Source organism: Sus scrofa, chromosome 1, assembly GCF_054392235.1.
Source record: "Sus scrofa isolate SSC_HxYL_T2T_F1_AM1 chromosome 1, Sscrofa_HxYL_maternal_Yorkshire_Landrace_v2.0, whole genome shotgun sequence".
NCBI classification, from domain to species: Eukaryota; Metazoa; Chordata; class Mammalia; order Artiodactyla; family Suidae; genus Sus; species Sus scrofa.
Window position 1 is genome coordinate 179,678,761 of NC_139383.1, and position 25,288 is coordinate 179,704,048.

Consider the following 25,288-nt stretch of genomic DNA (forward strand, 5'->3'; position numbering starts at 1 on the left):
CCTGGGGTGGGGCGGGGACAAGGCTGTGAGTTTTTAAAGGGCTTTGCTGCCAAAAAAGGAGTGATCCTGAGTTTAGACAGAGTGCACTTAACATTTTGGGGGGAAAAAAAACCTCTGGGGCTAAAAGCTGCTTTTAGGAAAGAATGGCTGTGATGAGTTCTGGTGTCAGTGACTCCCCAGTAAATTTCCCTGGGGTGGGACTGACTTCTGACAATGGATTTATCCATGTGGAGTTGTTTCTGGCTCAAAGTGAGTGAAAATGCAGGGAAGATGTTGGACAGATCTCAAACACAGCTAAGCTCACTTTAGGCAGATGCTAATTCTATCCCATTCCTAGGCTTATATGGAATGAGAGAGGAGCTGACAAACAACTTCCTGTGTGTAGTTTTAAGGAGAGACTTAGCAAATGGGCCAGGTCAAGAATTCAGTGTGATTCTGTAAGGTGTAAAACTTGCCAGGAGCTGTGGGGCCAGTTACAGGAGGGACAGATCTAACTGGAGGGCTCAGCTTAGATTTCTCCTATCATGAGCTTGTCACCAACCTCCCTAGCCAGGAAATATATGCTAGTGTCTGCACTTTTTGCATCATTCTGCTTTTCATCTTCTCAGACCACTTGGAGTTTTCCATAGAAAGTTCTCTTTTTGATTTTTTCTTATTTTATCAGTGGCCTTCCACATGTATATGAAAGGCCATTGATTTCTATATGTAGAAATATATAAAAATATGTATGTGGCCATTTTTTGAACATATAAATATTAATATATTAAATATATAAATATTAGATATAAATAGTAAAATTTCATATAAATATACATATGTGAAGTATATGAATCACATATGTATGAACATTTGCAACTGTCACTTTTCATGAATATAAAATGTGATACAAACAATAAGAAACATCCTATTTCTAGGTATATCCTAGTACCCTCTCCCAAGATATAATCACAGTCAATCATTTCAAATTTTTTATGCTCATTCTCACCATAACTCTAAATAGTATACCAATACCTCTGCTTCTTGATAAATCAACTTCAAATTTTCTCCATCTAGTCTTCACTCTGAAAGAGGAAAAAATGACCCCCTTTCCTTCCACTCTGCTCATCTCTGCTAGCCATATTTTATTTTCAGCTGTATTTTAAATTATACATAGTATATTAACAGTTTTTCTTTTCCTTTTTTTTTTTTTTTTTTTGGTCTTTTTAGGGCCACACCCACAGCATATGGAGTTTCCCAGGCTAGGGGTCCAACCGGAGCTGTAGCCCCGGCCTATGCCAGAGCCACAGCAACGCCAAATTCGAGCCATGTCTGTGACCTACACCACAGCTCATGGCAACACTGGATCCTTAACCCACTGAGCGAGGCCAGGGATTGAACCCACAACCTCATGGTTCCTACTCAGATTCGTTTCTGCTGCGCCATAACAGGAACTCTTATTTTCTTGATTTTTTGATTTATCGGCATTGGGAAGGATCAATCAACTCCTAATTTTGCAACTTTAGAAATGTAATGCCCACTTTGCCATATTTTCATTGCATTATGTGTTTTGGTTTGTGTATTTATGTATTTATTTCCTTGGCCTGTGTAATCCCTGCAAGAGACTATCATGAGGTATTTTTCTCTCTATGCGCAATAGTTCTAACACCTGACACATAGTAGGGGCACAAAGACTGTCACATCCTGCCTCATCAGGGCGCAGAGGGGAAGGAAACCAGGGTTATTACTGTGATCCCTAAAGTAGCCACTAAGAAATTTATGCCCCTTGGGGGAGTGGGAAATTTGAATGTTGAACGTTTACATTTTGCCATATGCTTTCTGGTTAGAAAAATGATGTTCTCTTTTAGAACTTCTTACAGGCATAGAAATACATGAATTATATAAAGAGGGAGAAGTAAACAAGCATTCCTGGGATAGGCTTGGATTTGTATAGACATGTGTACAGAAGACTTAACAAATAGGGTTCACCAGGGTGAATGGACAGGCTTAGTTATACTAACATCCTTTGGGTCTTTGATGTATTTATTGGGTGAGAAGGAAACTCCTTTCTCTAGGAGAACAGTAAGAACTTGGATGGTTAAAAAAAGTTATTTGGGTTTTGTTTTTTATTTTTATTTATTTATGTATTTTATTTTTATGGCCACACCTATGGCATATGAAAATGCCTGGGCCAGGGGTCGAATTGGAGTTATACCTGCGACCTGCACTACAGCCACAGCCACAGCCACCCTGGATCTTTAACCCACTGAGCCAGGCCAGGGATCGAACCCACATCCTCACAGAGATGAGCCACAACAGGAATTCCTGGTTCTTGTTTTTTAAATCCAAAGCCTGACCCAGCTCTTTTGACCATATTTGAAAAATGTGCTGGATAACTTATAAGAAATTTTGGTCCATGGTTATAGGATTCTGCAGCTGGGAAACAATGCCCATCTTCCATCTGCAGAAGAGAAAGGAAGGGAACCTATTAGGCACTTACAACTTCTGGAACTGCTACATTCACCTTTGATGTCTTAGAGTCCAATTCAGCTAACATTTATTGAGCATTACTATGAACTGGAAACATTAATATATTACTAATTTACTCCTCACAAAAATCCCTGGGGGCTGGGGGTGTGGGAGCAATGCAGGGCATGCTATTGAAATGCAGTCATTTAGGATTTGAAGAGCAAAGTGCTTTGCCCAAGGTCACATAGCCACTTTCTCATGGCAGTGCAGGGACATTTTCTCGATTTCTTTTTTTAGACGTCTCCACTGGGGTGATGTTAAATACATTGTGTGTTGCTATGGTAGCTGGTCTTTTTATTGCATCCAGAGCAATGCAAAGGATTAAAAAAGTGCATATCGGACCCAGGCAGACCCCAGGGTCCTGTTCCCTGGTGTCATCTTCACTGGGAACGATACACTTCAGTCTCCTGGGGAACTGAAAGTAAGTAATTACTGAAAGGTAATTGTGTGGTCTCTGCCAGTGGCCTCATGAGCAACAAGGTTAGGTACGGGCAGTTGTCATCTCAGATTAATCAGAGTCACTAGAAGCATAGCCAGAGTTTCCATAATATTCTTTGTGACTCATAGCAACTCCAGGCAATTGTCTAGATGGAACTTAGGATAGGGCCCGTAGTGCTTTATAAGGATTCAGCTCATTATATTTAAAGTCTTTATTCCTCTTCGCATAAGAGACCAGTGGGACTATCCCTCCCTCTTTGGGGTAGAAGGGAGTCATTTGAAGGGAGGTTATCTGCCAGGGCCATTCCTTGGCTGTAGAACTCCAGTCTTAGCTGGTCCCATCTTGAATAAACCTTGATCTCTATCTGCATGGCTTTTCCCTTATTTCAGTTTTCTGGCTTGAAGATGACAAGAATCTGTGCCCATGGAAAGGATCAGCTGTCTGCAGGAAATCTGCCCAAAGCCAACTCACAGTCATGTAGAGACAGTTACTGATAAGGTGAGGGTGACTCAGTCTGTGGCATCAGGAAACAACCCACTTTAAGTAAAATGAATGTAAAATGATCTGTAACCTGGAAGTTTTAACTTCAGAGAGTCTGGCAAAATGAGAGGAGATCTTATACTGATAATAGCATGACAAGTACAAACAGATGTCATCTACAAAAGGGACACGAAACAGAATTTCCCCAGCTCTCCCGCTTTTTCATCCTCAACCCACGGCTCCCTGATCCCTGTTGCTGGGGTCGCAAGGGTCACCCTCAGAGGCTGAATCTGAATGTGGAAGGAGTTTAAGGCCCACTTGTCTGAGGACCCATTGCAAATCAGCTTTGCTGTCCGAACAGTCTCGAGGGGCACGGTGACTGAGTGGTTACTGTCATGGGCTCTAGATTCAAATCCTGACTTCACTGCTTTCCCTGCAGCCTTGGGCAGCTCATTTAACTTTTCTTTGCCCTGGCTTCCTCATCTGTAAAATGGATGTAGTAGTGGCTGTGCAGATCACATGAGCAAATAGACATAATTCATATGTGGAGTATCTGACATTTAGTAAGTGTCAGTAAACCGTCAATACTGTTATTGTCGTCATTATCACCCCAGGTGTCTGCCTTCCTTGTCTGTACCATAATTCTGTCTCAGTAACCCACTTCTATATCTGGACCCTGGGAGGCTTGCGTTTCTCTGACCAGGTCTTTCTCCTCCCCAGGAAGTAGTATCTGGCCTTTAACCTGCAGCTCACCTGGCATCATGTGGGTCCCTGCTCAGGGTCATACACAGGGTGGTGCCCATCTTCCAGGGCACCTTGTACCTCCTGTCACACCTTTTCATGCTAGGTGCTTGCTGGATATCATAGTCAACCTCTTGGCTTGCGTGCCTCCTGGCAACTGTAGGTAGATTTGCCGTCTCAGCACCTGATGCCTCACTGTGGGTCTGATACCACCTTAAACCCTCTGGCCTCAGGAAGTAACTGGGCCACACTCAAATACAAAGAACTTGGTGATGACCAATACAGGGTATTCTGAATGACCCATCACAGGTGGTGAGTTGGCTTGACAGATGCCTATGGATATAATAAAAGCACCAGGCATTAGCATTAAAACACACGCTAAGATTATAAATTGTAAGCATGTGCAAGCTGGCTATGTGTTTGGAAGAACTCGATAATGACATATTTTTAGTACATAAATACTGCATATTTATTGTAGAAAAATTAGACAGTATGAATAAACTAAAATTTAATTGTAAAAAGAAAATAGCTATAACCCGCCTTCCAGAGATAACACTTTTTACCTCTCTCTCTCTCCTCCCCTACACACACAAAATCTTTTTTTTTTTTTTGTCTTTTTGTCTTTTTGCCTTTTCTAGGGCCCCTTCCCCGGCATATGGAGGTTCCTGGGCTAGGGGTCCAATCAGAGCTGTAGCCACTGGCCTATACCAGAGTCACAACAACTCGGGATCCGAGCCACGTCTGCGATCTACACCACAGCTCACAGCAACACCAGATCCTTAACCCACTGAGCAAGGCCAGGGACCAAACCTGTAACCTCATGGTTCCTAGTCGGATTCGTTAACCACTGAGCCACGATGGGAACTCCCACACATAATCATTTTAACACTTAATGGATTGTGGACTGACTTCCATGTCATGAAATAGACATTTATATCATTAAATATCGAGCAATTCAAAGTGATTTTGAAGGAGTGTTGTTTAGTGGTCCAGACTATTGGTGCTATTTTGCTGATGGAGAGAAAGAGGTTAAACAGACTGGCTGAGTATTTGTGATTGACAGCTTCCAGTTCTGTTAACTGCCACCACCAGGTTAATTAGGGTGGTTTCTGGCTGGGGCCGTGTTCCGAGCAGCTTAGCTTTACATAGGTGTGGTTGTTTGAGGAATAGGACATTTGGCCCACTTGTTCTGGTCTCTTGCTATTATGAATCCTGCCACCCAGCACCACATCTCTAGTTTCTAATGATGGCCGGGTGGCTGGTCAGCACTCTGGGCTCTGCCTCCATGTCACTGTGAGACCCTTGGCAAGGTACCCCACTTCTCCAGGCCTCCGTTTACTCATCTGTAAATTAAAGGGGTTGGATTTTCTTCTGCTCTTACACTATGATTGCACGGTAAGTAATTTGGAGTGTAACTGAGGCATGGGAGTGGCTCTTAATTGCTGGGCACAGTCTGGTGCCAGGCTGGCTGCACCAGAAGCACCAGAGGGAGCACTTCAAGTGTGTTTCTTGGCCCTCTTCTCCACCCTCCAGTGGGGCAAAGCCCGAGAATCTGTATTTTTAACAACCCCCTTAGAGTCTTTCTCATTGCAAGGATGAAGCCTATTCCCAAACTGCCCAGCTGATCCCATCCTAGTCGAACTTTGGTTCTGGCCAAAGGGTTGTAAAAAGCATCTTAACCCCAAGCCCGTCATGGAGATGGGTGGTGTTGCTGGAAGCCTACACTGTTCCAGCTTCAGGACCGCTGGCAGCTCAGCTCCCACAGCCCTTGGAGGCAGCCTTCCCCAGCCTGTCAGCTTCTCACCAGTTTCAGCTCACCCTGCCCATCCATCCGGCTCTCCCCCCTGCAACCACAGTTTCCATCGCATTCTGCTTCGCATGGTTTCCTGTTCCATATGGTTTGGCTCAGGCCGGCACAGGGCTATGACCACCCTGAGTGTTGTCCCAGCCGCCTCCCTGACTGCCTTTTATCAAGCAAGGGGTGTTTTTCCTTCTACCGGGTTTTACTTCTTCCTCTCTTCCCTGATCATCCATGAGACCTCGTGTTTCCGAAACATACAGTAGATTTCTTTCTAAATCCTTCAGCACTTGAGCTTGCATATTAGTGGTTTATTCCAGAGACTTCTTTCTATACAGGACTTTTTTTTTTTTTTTTTTTAGGGCTGCCCTTGTGACATACAGAGGTTCCCAGGCTAGGGGTCTAATTGGAGCTACAGCTGCTGGCCTACGCCACAGCCACAGCAACACTGGCTCCGAGCCATGTCTGCAACCTACACCACAGCACGGCAACACTGGATCCTTAACCCACTGAGCAAGGCCAGGGATCGAACCCACAACCTCATGGTTCCTGGTGGGATTCATTTCCCCTGAGCCATGACGGGAACTCCTGTTCAGAACTTTTAATATTTAAGGGGTCTTTCCCTTCTGATTATTAAAACACACATACACACACCCCTCACAGTTGAACAGAGTGTTGCTAGGTTTAAAAAAGCTAGATCCTCCTTTATCCACAATTGAATTGAGATTCTGATCTTATATTATTTCACATTTATGCCACATTTTGTTCATATTCCAATTTATAAATAAGAAAGAGAGAAGGCAGAGAGAGCTGGATATTTTCTTTGAGTAGTCTAGGGTATCAGAATCACCTGGATAATTTGACAAAGCACAGGTTCCTGGACCTTATGCCAGCCTTACGGAATGAGGGTTCAGACTTACTGAACCCTTGAGGGCGGGATCCAGGAGTTTGCATTCCCCACAGGGTCTCTGGGTAGTTGTTTGCATGCATGCTAAAGGCTGGGTGTTCCTGCCTTAGGTGGTGGGGAGAATTTAGATCGGCGTTTAGAAAGATGGGCAGGACACTGAGAGGGGGTGATGGGCACTAGGCTTCCCAGGGTTCAGTCTAGCCTCTGTCTTCCCTGGCTGTGTGGCTGCTCTGTGCTTCAGTTTGTTCGTCTGTTAAAAAAAAAAAAAAAGAAAAAAAGAAAAAAGAAAAAAATACCCTATTAATTGCATTGGTTGTCGTGAGGATTAAATGAGCTAACATGTGAAATCCGCTTAAAATAGTGCCTGCACAGGGTAAGAGCGCTGTATGTGTTTGCTGTGAATATTACCCCAGGCATGGGAGTAGCAGGAACAAAGTCAGACAGATGGAAATGGATGACCTCTTTGAGGAAGGCGAGCAGATCAATTTGTCAGGAGCAGAAGGTTTAGGTCAGTGTTTTCCAAATTACGGGATGTAAAAACTTAACGGTGGGAGCTTGCTAAAAATTTAGTATCCTTCTAAAGGTTCTAATTTAGTAAACTTGGACTGAAGCTTTGGGATCTGCATCTAAAATTGTTGATGTCAGTATCAGTACATTTTTAGAAACCCTGGTTTCAATGGAGGAGGACTGGCATTTAACCTTGGAGAGGTCTCCTGGGCTTTAGCTGGTGCCAAGAAAAGATATGGACACTAATTGTATATTTAATATCTGCTTTATTAGGTGTGTCCAGAAAGCAGTAGAAGTATCTGGGAGGTACAGTGTGCGTCCTACAACAACAAGCCGTTCATGGGCCGGTTTTATGAATGGGAACCATTTGCAGAAGGTAAGAATAGCCCCAGCCCTGTCCACAGGAATTGTGTTTGTCTCTTCTCCAACCCTGTTGTCTTTTGGTTGTTAACCGAGGAATTGGTGTGATCTGGGCTAGCGTGGCAATGAGGAAGAAAGCGTGATTCCAGGGCAAGGGGAAGCCCATGGGGGCCTTTACCAAAGGTAGTATAGCTCAGGCAAGAGCTGGATCATCAGTCAGGTGGATGAGGCACTGATAAAAACAAGCAGCATCTGAGGAAGACAGGGTGAGGTAGAACCGGGTTCCAGAAATGGGTTGGAGCAAGAGATTCAACTAAGGTTGGACTTTCCCTTTTCCTTGGTTTCTGCTACAAGGGCTGGTGTGGTGGATCAAGAGAGCACATAGAGTTTTCAGGTTGACAATTGTTTGGTTTTTGTGTTGGAGGAGGCTCGCAGACTGTTTCCAAAGATGAAGTGTGGTAGGCAGCCACTGGCCTTGGGACCAAGGGTTCTGCTCTTTCAAAATGATGGAAGATTTGATATTGGTAGAGCTGTTCTGGATCCTGGAGTCACATTCCTTTGTTGAAACCCAGACAATAACATGGCTTTTGGACTGAGAGGTGTTACACTCTGAGATATGTCTTCCCATCACAGAGAAAGTAGGCTCCAGAGTGGTGATGGGTCAAGCAAAGCTTGTGGGGCTCAATACCGGCAGCCATGCTGGCCAGAAAGGAGAGTCCAGCTGCCCTCAGTATCCAGCTGAGGACCTCTGCTCAGCCTCAGCCCAAGGCAGTGGCTGGAGCAGCTGGGTTTGGGGCACTGCTGCTAAGTCCAGGATCTGGAAAAGTTGTTCTGGGGAGAGTTTAATGTTGAGTTGTATTGAAGAATCAGTGTCTGAAAGTGGAAGGTTGTGCCTAGGTGTAAGCCCTTGGAGAAGAGGAGGTGGGGTTGATGCCTGCTCTGAAATGGGATGCAAAGTTATTTTTGTCTGTGCATTTCCCCCCTGGAATAGTCTGTAGCTCTGATTGGATTCTCAAAGTTGCCTCATGATTACTGCCCATTAGAATCACTGAAGAGCCTTCTAGAAATACCAACACCTGTGTGCCATTCCCAGCGATTGATTTCATTGGTTTGAGGTGCAGCCTGGGTGTGAGGGTTTTTTTTTTTCGTTTGTTCGTTTCATTTGTTTTTTGTTTTTAAAGATCCAAGTCATTCTAATGGGCAGCTGGGGTTGAGAACCTCTAATTTAAAAGGGAGGCAGGATCTCAGAAGGTGGTGACTCTGGCGCAAATTAAGGTACAGAATCATGGGTGTTTCATAAACCGTGAAATATATTCTTGTGTCAGAACAGCAACCCCTGTCAGTGAGCCTGTAGAGAAGTGGTAACCGTGTCCTTTGTCTGAGCCACACCCTTACTTTATTGCCGACTGTGAATAATAGCTGCTTTATGGTGACTCACTAGGAGGAAAGGCCAATGCCTCCAGCCGGTCACTGTGCTCTCATTGTTTCCCCTGGAGCTGGAGCCGCACTGCCCAACCCTCTCTGTTTAGTTCAGGGTGGTCACCTGCCAGCCGCCCGACCCCGTCCAGCCTGGTAGACTCAGGTCCGGTATCATAAAGCCCTACGGGTTCCACAAAGGAAGCCTGTGCTCATGTTTTCACCTGTGATCGGTATTCCCTGAGGATGCCTGCCATTGTCGGATTTACTTAGCATTCTACCTTTTCTGTTCTTTTGTTTGCCCTGATTTGTGCTGGACTTTAATTGTGAGTCTGGGGTGGGGGGGGGGCTTTGCACATTTGATTTAACTTTTTATTTTGGTAAATTTCAAACATATATAAAAATAGAGCAGTATAATCACATAATAATATGCTCCTATATACTGGTCACTTAATTTCAACCGCATGCATGGCCAACCTTTTCATATATATTCCATGCCCACTTCGCCATCCAGATATGGGGGACTGTTTGGATTCATATTATACAGTGTTATTTACTGCTGCATGTATAATTAGAACTCATGGTTGTGACAGAATATTTAAATATGTGTATATTTAAATGAGAAAGATATTTTGTTGGTCATGTTACTGGGAGGTCCAGGAGTTCAGGTATGGCTACATTCCAAGGATCCAGTATCATTAAGATCCTTTTCTCTATTCCCTGTCTTATGGGTCTGTTTACTTAATTCTCAGGTGGATAGGCTGGCTTACATGGCTTTGAACGTGCAGTTGTAGTGAGACTCTCTCTTATACAGTGTTGTAGGTTGAATTATGCCCCCCAGAAAGAGGTGTTGCAGTCCTGCCCCTGACCTATGACTTTGCTTATTTGGAATAAGGTCTTTGCAGGTGTAATTAAGGTGTAAGTTAAGAGGTCATACTGGAGTAGGGTGGGCCCTTAATCCAATGTGACTGGTGTCCTATAAGAAGAGGGGAGACACTGGGACATGCACAGAGAGGCACAGACCTGAGAAGATGGCCATGTGATGACCAAGGCAGAGATTAGGGTGATGCAGTTACAAGTCAAGGAACACCAAGGATTTCTGGAAACTAAAGAAGCCAGGAGGAGGAGCATGAAAAGATTCTTCCCCCAGAAACTCCAGAGGGAGCATGACCCTGCCAACACCTTGATTGTGAAGTTCTAGCCTCCAGAACTATGAGAGAATATTCTCCTGTTGTTTCAAACCACCCAGTTTGTGGTCATTTGTCACGGCAGCCTAGGAAACTAACATGCCCAGGGATGATATCAGTCTTAGCAAAACCACACTGTGCTCTCATTTGGATCATAGTCTCCTTATCCCTGGGCCTGGGCTTGGGGGCTGGGTGTCTTTGAGCTAATGCAGGTCATGTGACCAACCCACTGGGGGGCAACCCACCTCACATGAAGCGGAGATGGGCAAGAGGGATTGGGACAGACAGAAAAACAGAATCTTCCACAAATATTATTATCTACTACTTGACCGTAATCAGTTGAAATTTTGAGGGAACTAATTAGAATCCTGGTGATTTACAAGTAAAGTGTGGAAGAGCAGCAGATTGGCGAAATCAGCTATCTTCTACACTGTGTTACTTTGCCTTGAAAATTCAGCATTCTTTAAAAAAAAAATTCCTGACATGAATATGTCTCACATGCCTAGGAGAGGAGGAGCCCATGGTCTCAGTGAAGTTGCATTTACTTTGGCTTTCGCTAAACAATTCTTCTTGCTGCTAAGATTGTTTTCTTGATTTTGTCCTCCTTCCTCTTAAATGACTCCCAGGCTGACCAGTGGGAGGAAGATGCTATTAATGCTTCTGCAGGGTGTTCATACTTTGCAGCTGGATTTTGCATTGGGCTCTTGGTTTTGTTTGGATGTCTACTGCTATTTGCATGTGCCTACTTAGGGGAACAGCTGCACTCATTCAGTCCAATGCCACACAGAATAGTAAAAGCACAGTATGCTCTCTGATAAACACATTACTTTCACCACATGCTTCTTCTTAGGCCTTTTGAATGCATTTCCTGGATGTGGTGATCTATCCTAAGATGATGCTTCTAGGAATTTTTTTCATTGCCCTAGACCTAATTCACAAAGACGATGGAAGTAGGATGCCCAGGCATCCTTGTTTACCAGGAATAGTGATGGTTCTTGCCTGTCACCCTTCACCCTCAAAATCACTGTGGGTGATACATTATATGGTCAACCTAGCTAGCATGGGGCACTTTAATAGGAAGACTCTCTTTTACGTGCTGACATTGGTGAAAATTATACCAAAAATGTTTTCATGCCTAGAGTATTAGGGCTGGGCTGCACTAGAATCTAGAGTTTTGCTGGGTTGCTGTGGGCTGTCACCACAGGTGTCAGTCTTGATCCATAAACCAGGGGACTGCTCTGACTAGGGTAGCTCAAGTGCACTGTGCGTCTCTAAGAGTGATCTAAATAGAGTGGAAATCTAAAAGCCAGAGGTGAGGCTGAGTTAGAAATCAGAAGTTGCCAACTGGTGACATGACCAAGGCCATCGTATCTATCAGGAGTGAGTTAGCTTATGCTGCAGAAACAAGGAGTCCCCAAATCCTAATGACTTAACAGAAAAAAGTTTGTCCCTTGCTCATGCTACCTGTGTAATGTTGTATGTGTTCTGCTCATTTGGGGACCCAGGCTGATAGAAGCAGCATCTCAACTTCTGCTTCCACCGAGGCAGGGAAAGAGAAGAAGCGAATCATGCATAGGTTCTTAAAGCTTCCTCCAGAAGTGGTCCCTATTGTTTCTGCTCACATCTCATTGGCCAAAGCCAATGAAAGTGGTGTGTCACATTTAACTTCAAGGGCAGCAGTATCCCTCCCACTGTGTGCTCAAAAGAGGAGAAATGGAATATCTGTGACCCACCCAAAGACTAGCCCAGGCGGGAAGCTCTGACAGAATTCCTCGAATGCCTTCCTAGTCCGGGTGACTTTTATTACGTTGTTTGCAAGAGGAACAGATTTTACTCAGGGAATATTGAAGGTGCCACACAGTCTCTAATAGCCAGGGCCCCAGCCACTTAGACCAATTCTCCCCCTTGATTAAAGCTCTGAGGGGCAGAGATGGAATGCCGGCACCCAGGTGCCCAGGTATAATGCTGACTCCTCCCTCAGTCCAGCAGTCTGCCCTGGACAGACACCATTTTGTGCATGGGATAAGGGCTGTTAGATAAAATCATGGACAGTGTCATCCAAACTGTACAGATGACATGAGTGTCATCCAAACTGTACAGATGACATGAGGAAGGAAAACTTAGTACCAGGTGCTGGTGGACCTGGGATGAGGGTGTTCATGTTTTAATGAAGCAGCTTCATTCATTCCCAGGTACCTGGGGTACTCATTCCCCCAGCCCATCCTACTCCACACAGTTGATAGTCCTCACAGACCTTTTGGAGTAGACAGGGAAATGCAAAGAGTTTTCCAGTAATACCCCACAAGCTCTCTTATACCTGCCTAAGAAGACCTGGCAAGACTCAGCCATGTTTGCTTAGCATCTGTGCATGTCACTGAGGACAAAGCAAAATCAGGAAGGCAACCTCTTCCTGAAAACAAAACAGTGATTTTGAGTTTAAATGAATGGTAGGGAGATGCCCAGCAGGAAATTGAGGATGGGAAATTCTGAAGTTTAAGGGAGACAACTCAGGGTTATAGACCTATATTTGAAGTCATTGGCCTTGGTGTGATAACTAAAGCTCCAGTGATGGATAAGACCTTCAAGAGAGCATAGAATCACAAGGACAGAGGATCAAGGAAGGAGCTTTGGGGGATGTCTGCATTAAAGAAGTAGGGGAAGAGACTCAGCCATTAAAGGAGCCTGAGAAAAAGTGGCACCAAAGCATTATAATACTTTATATCACCTCATATAGCAATAAAGTATTATGGTTTATAAAGTTCTCTTATTACATGCCCCACAATGAGGAACAGATGAGAGAGACAGTGCTCGTATTTATTGAGCACTTACTATAATCCAGGCACTGTTCTAAATGCGAACCCATTTAATCCTCTCAACAAACCTGTGAGATGGGTACTATTATCAGCCTCATTTTCCAGAAGAAACAGAGGTATAGAAGAGGTATAGTTATTAAATAACTTGCCCAAGGTCACCTAGCTAGTAAGTGATAGAGCCAGGTTCAAACCTCAGAATCTGGCTACAGAATCTGTACTCTCAATGTGTATGGAGGCCAGGAGAAAGATGTGGCCAGTTGTGAGCATTTAAGACCAGTCTTTTGGTACCTGTTTTCCTTCTAAAAACTGAGGAGAGGCAGTTGGAGAGGGAGAGAGGGAGAGAAGCAGTCCACACAGCTTAACACAGCAAGAGGTCAAGGACAGAATGAGAACTGAGAAAATAAGATGGGGACGGACTGTTGGGAAGATCCCTGAAAAGAAATTAAAGAGGGTTGCTAGTGAATAGAACTAACTCTTTCTTTCAAAAGTTACCATGAAGGAGGCATATGGAGAGTGTTCTCTAGTTTAAGGGAAGAGAGAAAGGTTTGTTTAGAACAGTAGAGAAATGATTCTGTGTATTGAGAGAATAAAACTTATCAAGACAAATAAGGGGTTTTAGAATGGTACCTCTGACCTTATCCTACCCTAGAAGAAAAGACAGAAAATAGACATTTTTTTTTCCTCCTGGAAAAATGTGTTATTGCTTCTCTGCTTGCTATTATAGAAAGCTTATTCACCATTAAATAAAAATTCATTTAGTCAGGAGAAATGAAAGCAGTCATATGTCCATAAGAAATATTTCTTGAAGAATGGTCACAGCAGATTTTTTTCATAATAGTTCCGAACTGGAAACAACCCAACTACCCATCAACGGGAGACTGAATAAACAAACAGTAGTATTCATACAATGGAGCATTACTCAGCAATAAAAAGGAACACTCTACTGATACATATAACAATCCGGATGTATCTCAGAAACATTATGTTGAGCAAAATAAGCCAGATGCAAGAGTACATGCTGTCTGATTCCATTTATATTACATTTTAGAACAGGAGAAATTAGGCTATGGTGATGGAAATCAGTGTTTGCCCATGGAAGGATTAGCTGGAAAGGGAAATGATAGAACTTCGTGGAATGATGGTAATGATCCAAATCATGATTGACATGGTTGTTATACAGGTGAATGTAGTTGTCAGAATCCATGACGGTACTCTTGTGATCTGTGCATTTTATTGTTTGTAAAGTATACTTTAAAAAGCCCATTAGATTCCCTTCCTTCTCCCCGTCTCTGTCTCTCTGTTCCTAAAAGTGAAATTTAGAGCCAGTATAAATTTCACCGTTATAGCACTAAATATATACATATGTATATATATATATATATATATATTTTTTTTTTTTTTTTGGTCTTTTAGGGCCGTAGGGCCACATCCGCAGCATATGGAGCTTCCCAGACTAGAGATCCAATCGGAGGTTTAGCCACTGACCTACGCTACAGCCACAGCAATGCTGGATCCGAGCCACATCTTCAACCTAAACCATAGCTTGAGGCAACAGCGGATCCTTAACCCACTGAGCGAGGCCAGGCATCAAAGCCGCATCCTCATGGATACTAGTCAGTTTCGCTAACTGCAGAGCCACGACGGGAACTCCTATAGAATTATTTTTAAGGCTTGCTAGTTTGCCTCTCTCTCTCTTATTCTACTTTATTTTAAATTCTCTTTATTAATGGCCATGGAGGAACAAGAGGATTTTAAGGAGACTGGGCTACTATGCAGGATATCATTTTTGGACTCATTTAGGATCTTAGAGCTTTGTTGGGCCTAGAAATCCTCAGTTACACCCAGAATCTGAGGAAGCAAGCTGGCAAGCTGTATATCTGTATAAGTTAGCATTCTTTTTTTTTTGAACCACCGACATCAATTTTGGCTAAGTCAAATACAAAAAGACTTTTTTAAAAAAACTTTATTTTGGTTGTGACCGCGGCATACAGAAATCCCTGAGCCAGGGATTAAACTGCACCACAGCAGTGACCCAAGCCACAGCAATGACAGTATCAGATCCTTAACTGGGCCAACTCCCTTTTTGTTGTTGTTGTTGTTTTTGTTTTTGCAAAAATATTTTATTGGAAGGATATCCAGTAGCTCTGAAAATCAACAGGAAATATGCAGGACCAGGCTTGGTAAAGAACAGAAACTGGAGAAGCTCTAGGAATCCAGGTAGTCTTACTTGCGTGCTGCTGCTGCAATGGATAAATTCCAGCCGGGTTCTCCATCCAAAATTGAAAGCCCTGGAAATAAGAGCCCTGTTGGCTTTGTGCATGCCACATGCCCACCCCTGGGCTGGGAGTGGAAGGGTGGGGGGCGTCCTTGTTGGCAGTCTCACACACTGCATGCAGAGAGGAAGAATGAATTCCCAAAAAGAAGATTCGGGTGCTGCACCAAAAGAAGGATGCATGGGTCTTAGATGGCCGAAAACAACCAGTGTCTAGGACAGCAGCTCACAGCAAGTTAAGGGTGCCCACCAGGTTTGTCAACTGTCATTTCATCAGTAGGCCCGCAGGGCTTCTTGACACCTTTGAGAGATTATTGGGATTATTATATACGTGTGCCATTCTTTTGTTCTCCTTGTATTTACCTTTCTGAAGATTTCTACAGATAGACGTCCTTCTACATGCATGGCATGGGACTGTGTGGGCCCCTTTATGCTTTTAGACATTATCTGGCATAATTCAGGTTGACCAGTGTGCATTTACCCGGGGGCAGAGGAGAGAGGCGGAGGTGCTGCAGTACCCGTTACCATCCTACTGCACTTGGTGTGGAGGATGACCTGGAGGGGAAGTGATGGGGGCCAGTAATGGATCTCTTCCTTCCCCTTGATCTCCATGCTCCTGGTCTTTTGCTCCCCCGTGGGATTCTACATGTGAAGCACACCTAGAGCACGTCTCCTTCCTGTATCCACACTGCATTGTTCTCTGTATCTGAAGAGTATGGAGAATGGAGCATATGGTGTCACGTCTCTATAAGGCTTTTTCCCTGGGAAATTTAGCATTTGCAACAGGAAAGATTGTTTGAGGGGGACCATCGCCTGTGCTCGAGGGTATTCTGGAAGGTGTAAATGATTCGTGTAAAAGCAATTTCTTTCCTGGCATTTGACCCAATGTCATTTTGGCTAATTAGTCATGAAAAGCCTCAGGATGTATTTCAACATCTAAGACACAGATTAGTCTACATGTGAATAATTTCGAGGATTTAAAACCAAGGGTAGAGCTTAAACCCATTGCAAAATATTAAATAACAAGACCCAATCCTGGTGTTTCTCTCTTCTAAGAAGCTGACCTTTTTTCAGCGGTTGCCCGAGTCCTCAAAGTGTGGTCAGGGTGGGCAAAGTCAAATGTCCCCAGTGTTCCTATTCTGCAGACGCAGGAACTGACTCTCCAGGTTGGATGACCTGCCCCAGGTCACAGGAAAAAGTAGAGGGATCAGATTAAAGGAGAAGTTACATAACCACAGCCTGCTGATTTCAGAGCAGTCATTTGCCTTGGGGGCTAGAAAAGAATTTCTCCCTCCCCATAACCAAGCTGTGACCAATTTGGTACCTTTAAAAACAAATGTGTTTTTATATCAAGACTAAGACTTTTCCAGGAAATCCTGGGACTCTGTCTTAATCTCTTATAGCACAGTTCTACCTTCTGAGCAGATGCCTCTGATTGTAAATTGGTAGGGCTGGGTCTGGAATGAGTGGTCAGGACATTTTGTGGTAACTTGCACTCACATGGAGAAATCAGTGTCAGGCCAACATCCAGAGATTTTTAGAGTTAGAGGCTTGGAGCTAGAAAGACATCAGTGAAAAGGCAATTTACACTTAAACTGTAAATCCAGCCCAGCCTTTGTCTGTTTATCAAGGACATTCTTCCTTATCTGCATAGTCCCTCCCCACGAGCTATTAACAGCAACCATACCTGTTAGTCTCCATTTCTTAGAACTTTTCAGTGAGAAATTCCATGGGTCAGTGGGACTTGTTTATATGGGATTAAAGGAAAAATCTGTTATATATTTACGGTCAGGTGGGCAGAGGCAGAGCACATATGCACTCCCTCTCATGTTTACCCAAGCAGCCAGCTTCATCTACCTGCTCTTACTGCCTGCACTTTGCAATAATGCCATTTTTATAATGCCACTATGGTCCACCCTGGGATGATTATTTATTGCCTGGCTACCCTTTGGAGCCACATTGAATGAAACGTCCAGGTTCCCCCTTCAGATATTTGAAAGCAACCTCCTTGTCACCCTAAATCTTGTTTCACCAGCCTGTTGAATATTTATGTCCTCACTTGATTCCCAAATAGTATTGGAGTATGCTATTTGTTTATCATGCTGGCTGTTCTCTTTAGAATACAATTCATAAATCATAACATGCAGATCTGGTTGGGTGTGGCTCTGATGTGCTGGGCTCAGGAACAAAGAGTGTCACTGGGATTGATTAGTGATGTCTTGCATAGGTATGGGAAGGGAAATAGCAGCACATATGCTGCCTCTTTTCCATCTTTACAGGTTTCAGTCTTTTACATTGTGATCACATAGGTGCCAGTTAACCTGGTTAGTTGTTTGAAAATTTGAGATGGGTCCCTATTCTTTATTGAACAGAGAGAGATGAGACCCTTAAATGATTCACAGAGTTTACCAAGCATTGCATCAGTCTTGCTTCAAATGCAAATATAAAGCTTCTGAATTTAAAATACAGCAATCAAGGAAATGATGCAAATAAATATAATGAACACATCAGTTACTAGTTATGTCTAAAATGTGTTCACATTTAAAATATAAGTAAAACCCAAACAATGTGTAACTGGTTGCAATTTCCAAGAGAGGACTTAATCATGGCTGAAATAGGGGCAGGTCTAGTTTCCCACAGTGATCTTTTACATGAAGGGTTCTTTCAGGGGCCCAGAGGTATCTAGAAGTAGAGGAACTAAATCAAGGACCATTTCTAAAAACTGGGTTGTCTAATATCTCTATATTAAATAGGGTCCATTCTGCTTTTGGAATTGTATTTTCTTTCTGCCTCTGAGCCTGTATCTCCTGCAGCAAAACAAAATGAAGTAGTGGCAGTGATTTGTATCTGAATTATCCTGCTTCCAAGCCCTGCTCTTTTCAGCCTGAACCATGGGGAGCACTTGTTGTGTCCAAGTTCACTTGCTCTTTACTGCAAACCTAGGTGATGCTACCTGCTAACTATTTGAGGTCCTTTTGAACCCACATACTTAGTAACTAACTATATATTAGTCTATATATTTGTCTTTAAGATGACTAACTGTGATGTGTATTACCCTGAGATGTAAGGCATTTGTTCACAACCATTTCTGTTCATGTGGGAGAAATTTCTGGACTTTTGCTTTTTCCTTTTCTTTCCTGTTCTGTGACTGTCACTGCTCCACACTTGCTGCAGTGGCATCCAGGGGTCTTTGGACAGTCCACTGAAGGAGACACACCTTTCTGGCCCTTTCTGTGCTGGGACTAATATAATGTAGATTCTGTAGCCCCTGGGATAAAGCAAAAGTGCTAATAAGTAGTTTCTTCTGTTTAGCTCACCCTTCCATGGGTTGTGCTTACTTTTTTATCTGGATTTTTTTTAATTCTCTCTTTTGGGGTTGCCGGATACACACACACACCCAACACCACTACCACCACCACCACCCCCGTGAGGAAACCACTGTATAACCTTATCAACAAACACGTGTCTGGATATGTTTTTTTGTTTTGTGTTTTTTTGTCTTTTTGCCATTTCTTGGGCCGCTCCCACGGCATAAGGAGGTTCCCAGGCTACGGGTCTAATCGGAGCTGTAGCTGCCGGCCTACACCACAGCCACAGCAACTCGGGATCTGAGCCACATCTGTGACCTACACCACAGCTCACAGCAACGCCGGATACTTAACTCACTGAGCAAGGGCAGCGATCGAACCCACAACCTCATGGTTCCTAGTCGGATTCGTTAACCACTGAGCCATGATGGGACCTCCTGGATATGTTTAAATAAGTTCAGAAGTAAAACAAGGAGAGGCTTCCAATGATTTCTAGTTTTGAACTGAAGGCTGCTAAAAGCAAATAGTGGTTTTGCAGAGGGAAATGATTGGTAGCTGATGAGCAGCTTCAGAGCTGGTCAACTGACTTTACAACTCAAGATTGCTATTTAATAGTTAATGACAAGAAAGGTTCAGGAAAACAACATTCTACAGTGTACTCAGTTAATCTTTTTCTTTGAAACCTGGTTGCAAAAGGTTTTCCTCATGGAGGCAAAGAGGAGAGTGGTGAGTAGACACTGACTGGGAAGGGGTTGCAGTTGGGAGAGACTGAACTAGAGCAGGTAATGGGGTGGAGAGAACCAGGTGTTTCAGGGTCAGAAATGTGAGGCCGACAAGCCTTGCCAGGAGCTTAGTGAGGCCAGAAGTCACCAACAGAATAGGGCAAGAGATTAGCAGAGAAACCATCGATTTCACATGGTTACTGAATTAATTTTTGCTCTAAAATTTTATCAAAGGAGCCATCATTTATTCGGCTGAATCAAGTTTTGTTCAGGGGAGCAGTTCAAAGTTTGGGTTAATCCCTGAAAACAGCCTTTACCAAAAGGCATGCTCCAGCAAATGATGTTCTTTAAAAAATTGCGCAGCACAATACAAATAGGTCAGATTTACACAGGACAGTGGAGCTTTTGGTTTGGGGGGACAACTTTCAGTAACTGTCAAGAGATGTTTCTTGTGATCACTTGGCCTGCCTGTCTTTAGGTAAAGGAGAAAATGCAAGGGAAGGCTCTGACCTTCCAGTGAAATCGTGTAACCTCTTGATGCCAAAAATTAGAAAGGAGAAGCATATCAGATAGGTCCAGCCCAAATTCCATTTGTGCTTAAGGTTACGTAACTGCTCATCATGTAATAGCTTTGGCCTTTGTCCAGTGAGCGTGTAGATATTGGCAGTTTTTTGCGTGCTTAATGGACCCCCATCCATCAGTCAGGAAGCCTGGTCCCACACCCAGATGCCTTGTTTGTTTAAGCCAGCTTTGGAGGTTGGCTAAATAGCTTTGGCAACCTGCTCTCCTACCCTTGGTGATAAATGGCACCTTCAGAAAAATTCTTCGGTGTGTTCTTAGGATTCGAAGGAGTAGAACTTGATCCATTGACGTTTCCGATGGTTATCAGTCTTCTTCCCTGTATTTTCTCATGCATTCCAGGCAGGGAATGTGGCGGGGCCTCAAGGATATGTGCTCCCACTCTCACTCCCTGGACCTCGCAGGCCTCTGCCTCTCAGAATCAGCTAGTGTATTGTCCTGCCTCCTGGAGCCTGACACGGGCTGGCTGCCCAATGAAACTGTGCCACCGGACTGGACGGGTGAATTTAAGGTCACACAGAATGGAAAGGTGCACTTTTTCCTCTTCAAAAGTGAAAATAAAAAAAGATGGCTACACACTGGCTTTGATTTATACGGCCACCTTTTGTTCTGTGTTAGGGGCAGCCTTGGGGTAGAAGGAAGGACAGTGGACGAGGACACAACCCCAGGAGCGCCAGCCCCAGCCTCCTTGGACCACAGTACAAAATAACTTCCTTCCGTTGTGAGGACCCAGTGAGGTGATGTGTGTAAAAGTTGTGAGTTTCACTGTTGATGACCAGGTGCCTACATCCTCCAGGTGGACCCAGACGGGTGAATAGTATGAGGCATATGCAGATGTCTGGAAAAGCATTTGAGACGAGGGAACAGTGCAAACAAAGGTGCATCGGTGGAAATTGCAGAGTGTTTTAGGGGAACATCAGGGAGTGTTGTTTGGCTGGAACACAGGCTGTATAAAGGGAAGAAGTGCAGGGTAAGGTTGGGCTGGAAGTTTGGGGCCAGATTATGGAGGGCCTCAAATAGGAGGCTAAGGAAATTGGACTTGTTTTATAGGCAGTGAGGAGCTATTGGGGTTTTTAAGCAGGGGAGTAACATGATCAGAGCTGAGCTTCAGGAAAATTAATCTGGCAGCAAAATTGCTACAAAACCTCTTTGGAACAAGAAGAGGTATAAATAAATAAATAATTTGAAAATTTGGCAGGAGTGTTTTCAAATACGTTCTGAAATGTATAAGCTATATATTTTGAAATGATAATGTCTTTCTTGGTCTTTTTTTTCCCCTCAAGAGAGCCAAATTCCTTTTTCATCCCCTCTTCCCCCCCCACTTTTTTTTCCTGCAGTCCTCCCTCCCTTTTTCTGTTTCTTTGTTTCTCTCACTCACTCATTTCCTCACTCCTAGCTTTTCTCCTGTCTTTCATGGTTGGTGGTGTTTTGTGGGGTGCAAACCCAGCCAGATGTTTAGGGTTCCATCACAACACTTCCAGAAGGTCCAGCTTTGTGGCCTCTGTGCCCATGTCACAAGGTTCCATTCCTGAAGGCAGTGGAATCATCCAGCTTTGATTGTCACCAACCCTGACCATAAAAAATATAGGTAATTTTGAGCAAGTGGGCAAATTCCTATAATTCATGCAGCCAGTGTTTCTCTAACCCAGTTCTCTGGATTCATCACCACAAGGCTCAATCGACTTCTGTAACTCTTGGGTTAGCAAGGACAATGGAATTGCTATGTATTCTATCAAAGGGCCCATGTCCCTTGCTCAAGCAAACTTAATCAATGTGTTTAGACCCCAGGTGTTTATGGATTTCACTTGCAGGTTTGTTGACTCTGTATGAGAGGCCCTGACTGAGTTATGACTCTGAAAGTTCGGCTTTGCAAGATATGTATGTGGAAAAGTATCATTTAACTTCGTTTGTCTCTACTTATTTGTGCCTTTGCAACTATGCTCATTAATTAGAAAATTTTTGTTTATTTCCGTGAAAATTGGCAATCAAGTGAGAGAAACCTATCACAGATGTGAAAGTATGGCTGACTCACAGTGTTTAGCATAAGGCTCTGAAGAGGAAACACTCCATGGAAATGTGATTCCCGAGAAAGCTGGGAGCTTCTGTAAACATTTTTGTATTTGTGAATCTGGGAATTCAGGAAGGTTCCGGATGTATGCCTCAGGAATGTTGAGAGTCTGCTGTAAATCCAAATTCACAAAACAGATAAATTATTGGATGACTATTCAAATTGTGAAACAATTTTTCCTTTTATTAAATATTTACTGCATGTTTACCCTAGAGAAGCCCTTAAAGTAAATAGAGCTAGTATAGTATTTGATTTACAGAAATTCAGTGTGTATAACTGTTTCTGAATATATGTATTATGTTGTGTAGAATCCCCTTTTCATGGCACTAGGAAATTTTAAGATCATCACTTCTCCACTTGAAAAATTAATTTGCACATATGAAGGGCACTCATTCAGTAATTATTGATTTGGTTTGTTTTACCCCAAAGAATTTTACCTTATAGATGTTCCTAATTTTCAAAGCTGTTTAATAACAAAGGTTCTTCTTTATTATGTTCAGTCATCACCATATTCAGTACCCTTTGGTTTAGGCCCACATAAAATAGCCTTAAAAACTCTGATTTTTATGTTTACTTGCTCTGAGACCATAGGCCTCAGATCCTCCATCAATAAAATGGGGATAATTGTAGTATCCTCTCAAGTCTTTGAGGAAGATTAAATGAAATAATTCATGCACCTTGTACCTGATAGTTGCTCAATAAATTTTAGCTATTCCACTATTACCATTATTATTTTTCCAGTCCCAAAGGTGAAGTCAGTTAACTCAAGGTAAGTAGTATTTTATTTCCATATGAATGTTTTTTATTCCACTTTTGTTCAATATCTCAACTGGTGTACATTTTCCAAAATAAGAAAATGTTTGGCATCTAACTTAAACGACTGGCATCTAACTTAACTTCTTAAACTACATATCAGGAGACTCTGCCTTATTTGGTGCTTAGGGACTTTTTTTTTTTTTTTTTTTTTTTTTTTTTTTTTTTTTTGGTCCACACCCATGGCATGTGCAAGTTCCCCGGCCAGGAACTGAACCCGTGCCTCAGCAGTAACCTGAATAACAGCAGTGACAACATAGGTCCTTCACCTACTAAGCCACCAGGGAACTCCTGGTGCTTAGATCAAACTGTTTTAAAGGGTCACCAACTTATGATGGCCCTATCCAACTGTACCATAGCCTAAGCAAGAAGTAAAAGGGGGGAAAAAAAGGAAAAGGGAGAAGGGGAGGGAGAGGTGTCATTTATATACGTGTTTCCTTGATCCTGATTATTGTCACCGTCTTATTTCTAGCTCTAGCCCTTTGCTTGTCCAATGGTGCCTTACTTCTGACATAGCCAGTCTAATTCCTGCTTCTTGGCTTTGAAGGTCTAAATCGTCCAAGGCTCACACTAACCCACACTTGCTTCCTTACTCATCCACTTCACACACTTTGCATTCTAACCAGACCCATCCCATGAACTTGCTCATGTACCAGTTCTGCCTAGGACCTCCTCCTCCTCCAGTTCCCTTTCATTTATCCAAATCCTGCTAGTCTTGGGGACCCACTCAATGCTTATCAGATCCATGAAGACTTCCCTGACTGCCTTACTTGTCACTGATTCCTTCCTCATTCAACTTTTGTATCCTTATCAGCCTGGGCCCCATCACAGAGTGCCCTGTTAACATTACAGTTGACATTTGAGCAATGGTGGGGGTTTGACTTCTGCACAGTCACAAATCTGCCTGTTACCTAGAGTTGGCCCTCTGTGCTTGCAGTTCCTTCACATCTGCAGTTCCACATTCGTGGATTCAACCAACGTGTAGCACTGGGGAATTTACTCTTGAGGGAAAAAAAAAATCTGTGTATAAGTGGACCTGCCCAGTTAAAACCCCTGTTGTGCAAGGGTCAGCTGTGATGAAAATCACAGTAATAATTACAAACACATAAAATTCTCTAGCCCCTAGATTTTTTCACTTACATTATTTCTTCTACTTTCCTAACAAGCCTATGAGGTAGGTAGTTAGGATATTTTTAACCCTACTATGCATGGTTACTTGGTCAAGTTCATACAACCCATAAGACCAAGAACTTGAATTTTCCAAGTCTATTACCCTATTTTCCAAATATGATTTTATACCATTTGTTGTTTCTTGTATCTTAATATCATCTCCTTAACTAGGCTGTAAAATCTTGATGTTGGAGAGGAATGTCTCTGACCCCTGAACCTCTCCATAGCACTTGGCACTGTATCTGGCTCTCACTAAAGACTTGTTGCCTAACAGCAGTAATGTTAGTGATTGCTTATTATGTGACAGGCATTATGCTGAGTTTCTTTACAGCAGTATCTCATTCACTCCTCAGAATGCCTTAATAATATAGGCGCCATTATTAGGTTTAGATTCAGTTTAGGTTCAGAGAAGTTTAGAAACTTGCTAAGGTCAGATAAATCAAAAAGCTAGTAAAGAGCTTTAAGTCATCACAAAGATTGCTTATTACCATGGGAGATTGTTTTGGTGTTGTTTCTTTTAAAACAGAGACTCCTATATAGCTTAAAATTCAGAGGCAGAAGAGAAGTGGGCTAAATGGTTGTGTTGTGCCTGCTCTGTTGAAAGCGTAGTGCACGAGAATGGTAAATGCAGAATTTGGGAGCAAAAGACCTTCATTCCTGTCCTGTTTGGAACTTTTATCTTAGAAAAGAGCACAGCATTGATCTCTTACTAGAATTTTACATTTTAGTCAGGTTGAATTATGTCAGTATCATAATATTCTACTTAAACCGGAGGTACAGTGCTTCTGATGCCTTTTCTCTTAAATGCATTTAATCGAAGAGTGGATAAGTGAGAACCCTGGGTATGTGACCCCAAGTAATACAAAGAAAGGCTAGAAGTGTCCGTACATTCTTATAAATGCATATGGGATTTTCATTTACACAATAATATATATATATATATATATATATATATATATATATATTTGTCCTTTTTTTTTTTTTTTGCTTTTTTTGCTTTTTTAGGGCCGCACCTGCGGCATATGGAAGGTCCCAGGCTAGGGGTTGAGCTGGAACTGTAGCTACTGGCCTACGCCACAGCCAAAGCAACGTCAGATCAGAGTAGCATCTGCAGCCTACACCACAGCCCACGGCAGCACCAGATCCTTAACCCACTGGGGGTCGAACCTGCATACTCATGGATGCTAGTCAGATTCATTAATC

At 43.0% G+C, this 25,288-nt stretch overlaps 1 protein-coding gene and 1 long non-coding RNA gene across 5 annotated transcripts in view; one reads left to right on the forward strand and one right to left on the reverse strand.

Annotated features, from left to right (window-relative positions):
* Positions 1-25,288, forward strand: part of THSD4 (thrombospondin type 1 domain containing 4) — a 576,503-nt gene that overhangs the window by 115,646 nt on the left and 435,569 nt on the right. For all 4 annotated transcript variants that reach the window (XM_084979881.1, XM_021073928.2, XM_021073924.2 and 1 more), the window contains one exon: positions 7,651-7,753. In XM_084979881.1, coding sequence (XP_084836007.1) covers positions 7,651-7,753 — 103 coding nt within the window. The remainder of the gene's footprint in view (positions 1-7,650; positions 7,754-25,288) is intronic.
* Positions 1-25,288, reverse strand: part of LOC146406890 (uncharacterized) — a 994,549-nt gene that overhangs the window by 61,994 nt on the left and 907,267 nt on the right. The gene's annotated exons all lie outside the window — the stretch shown is intronic.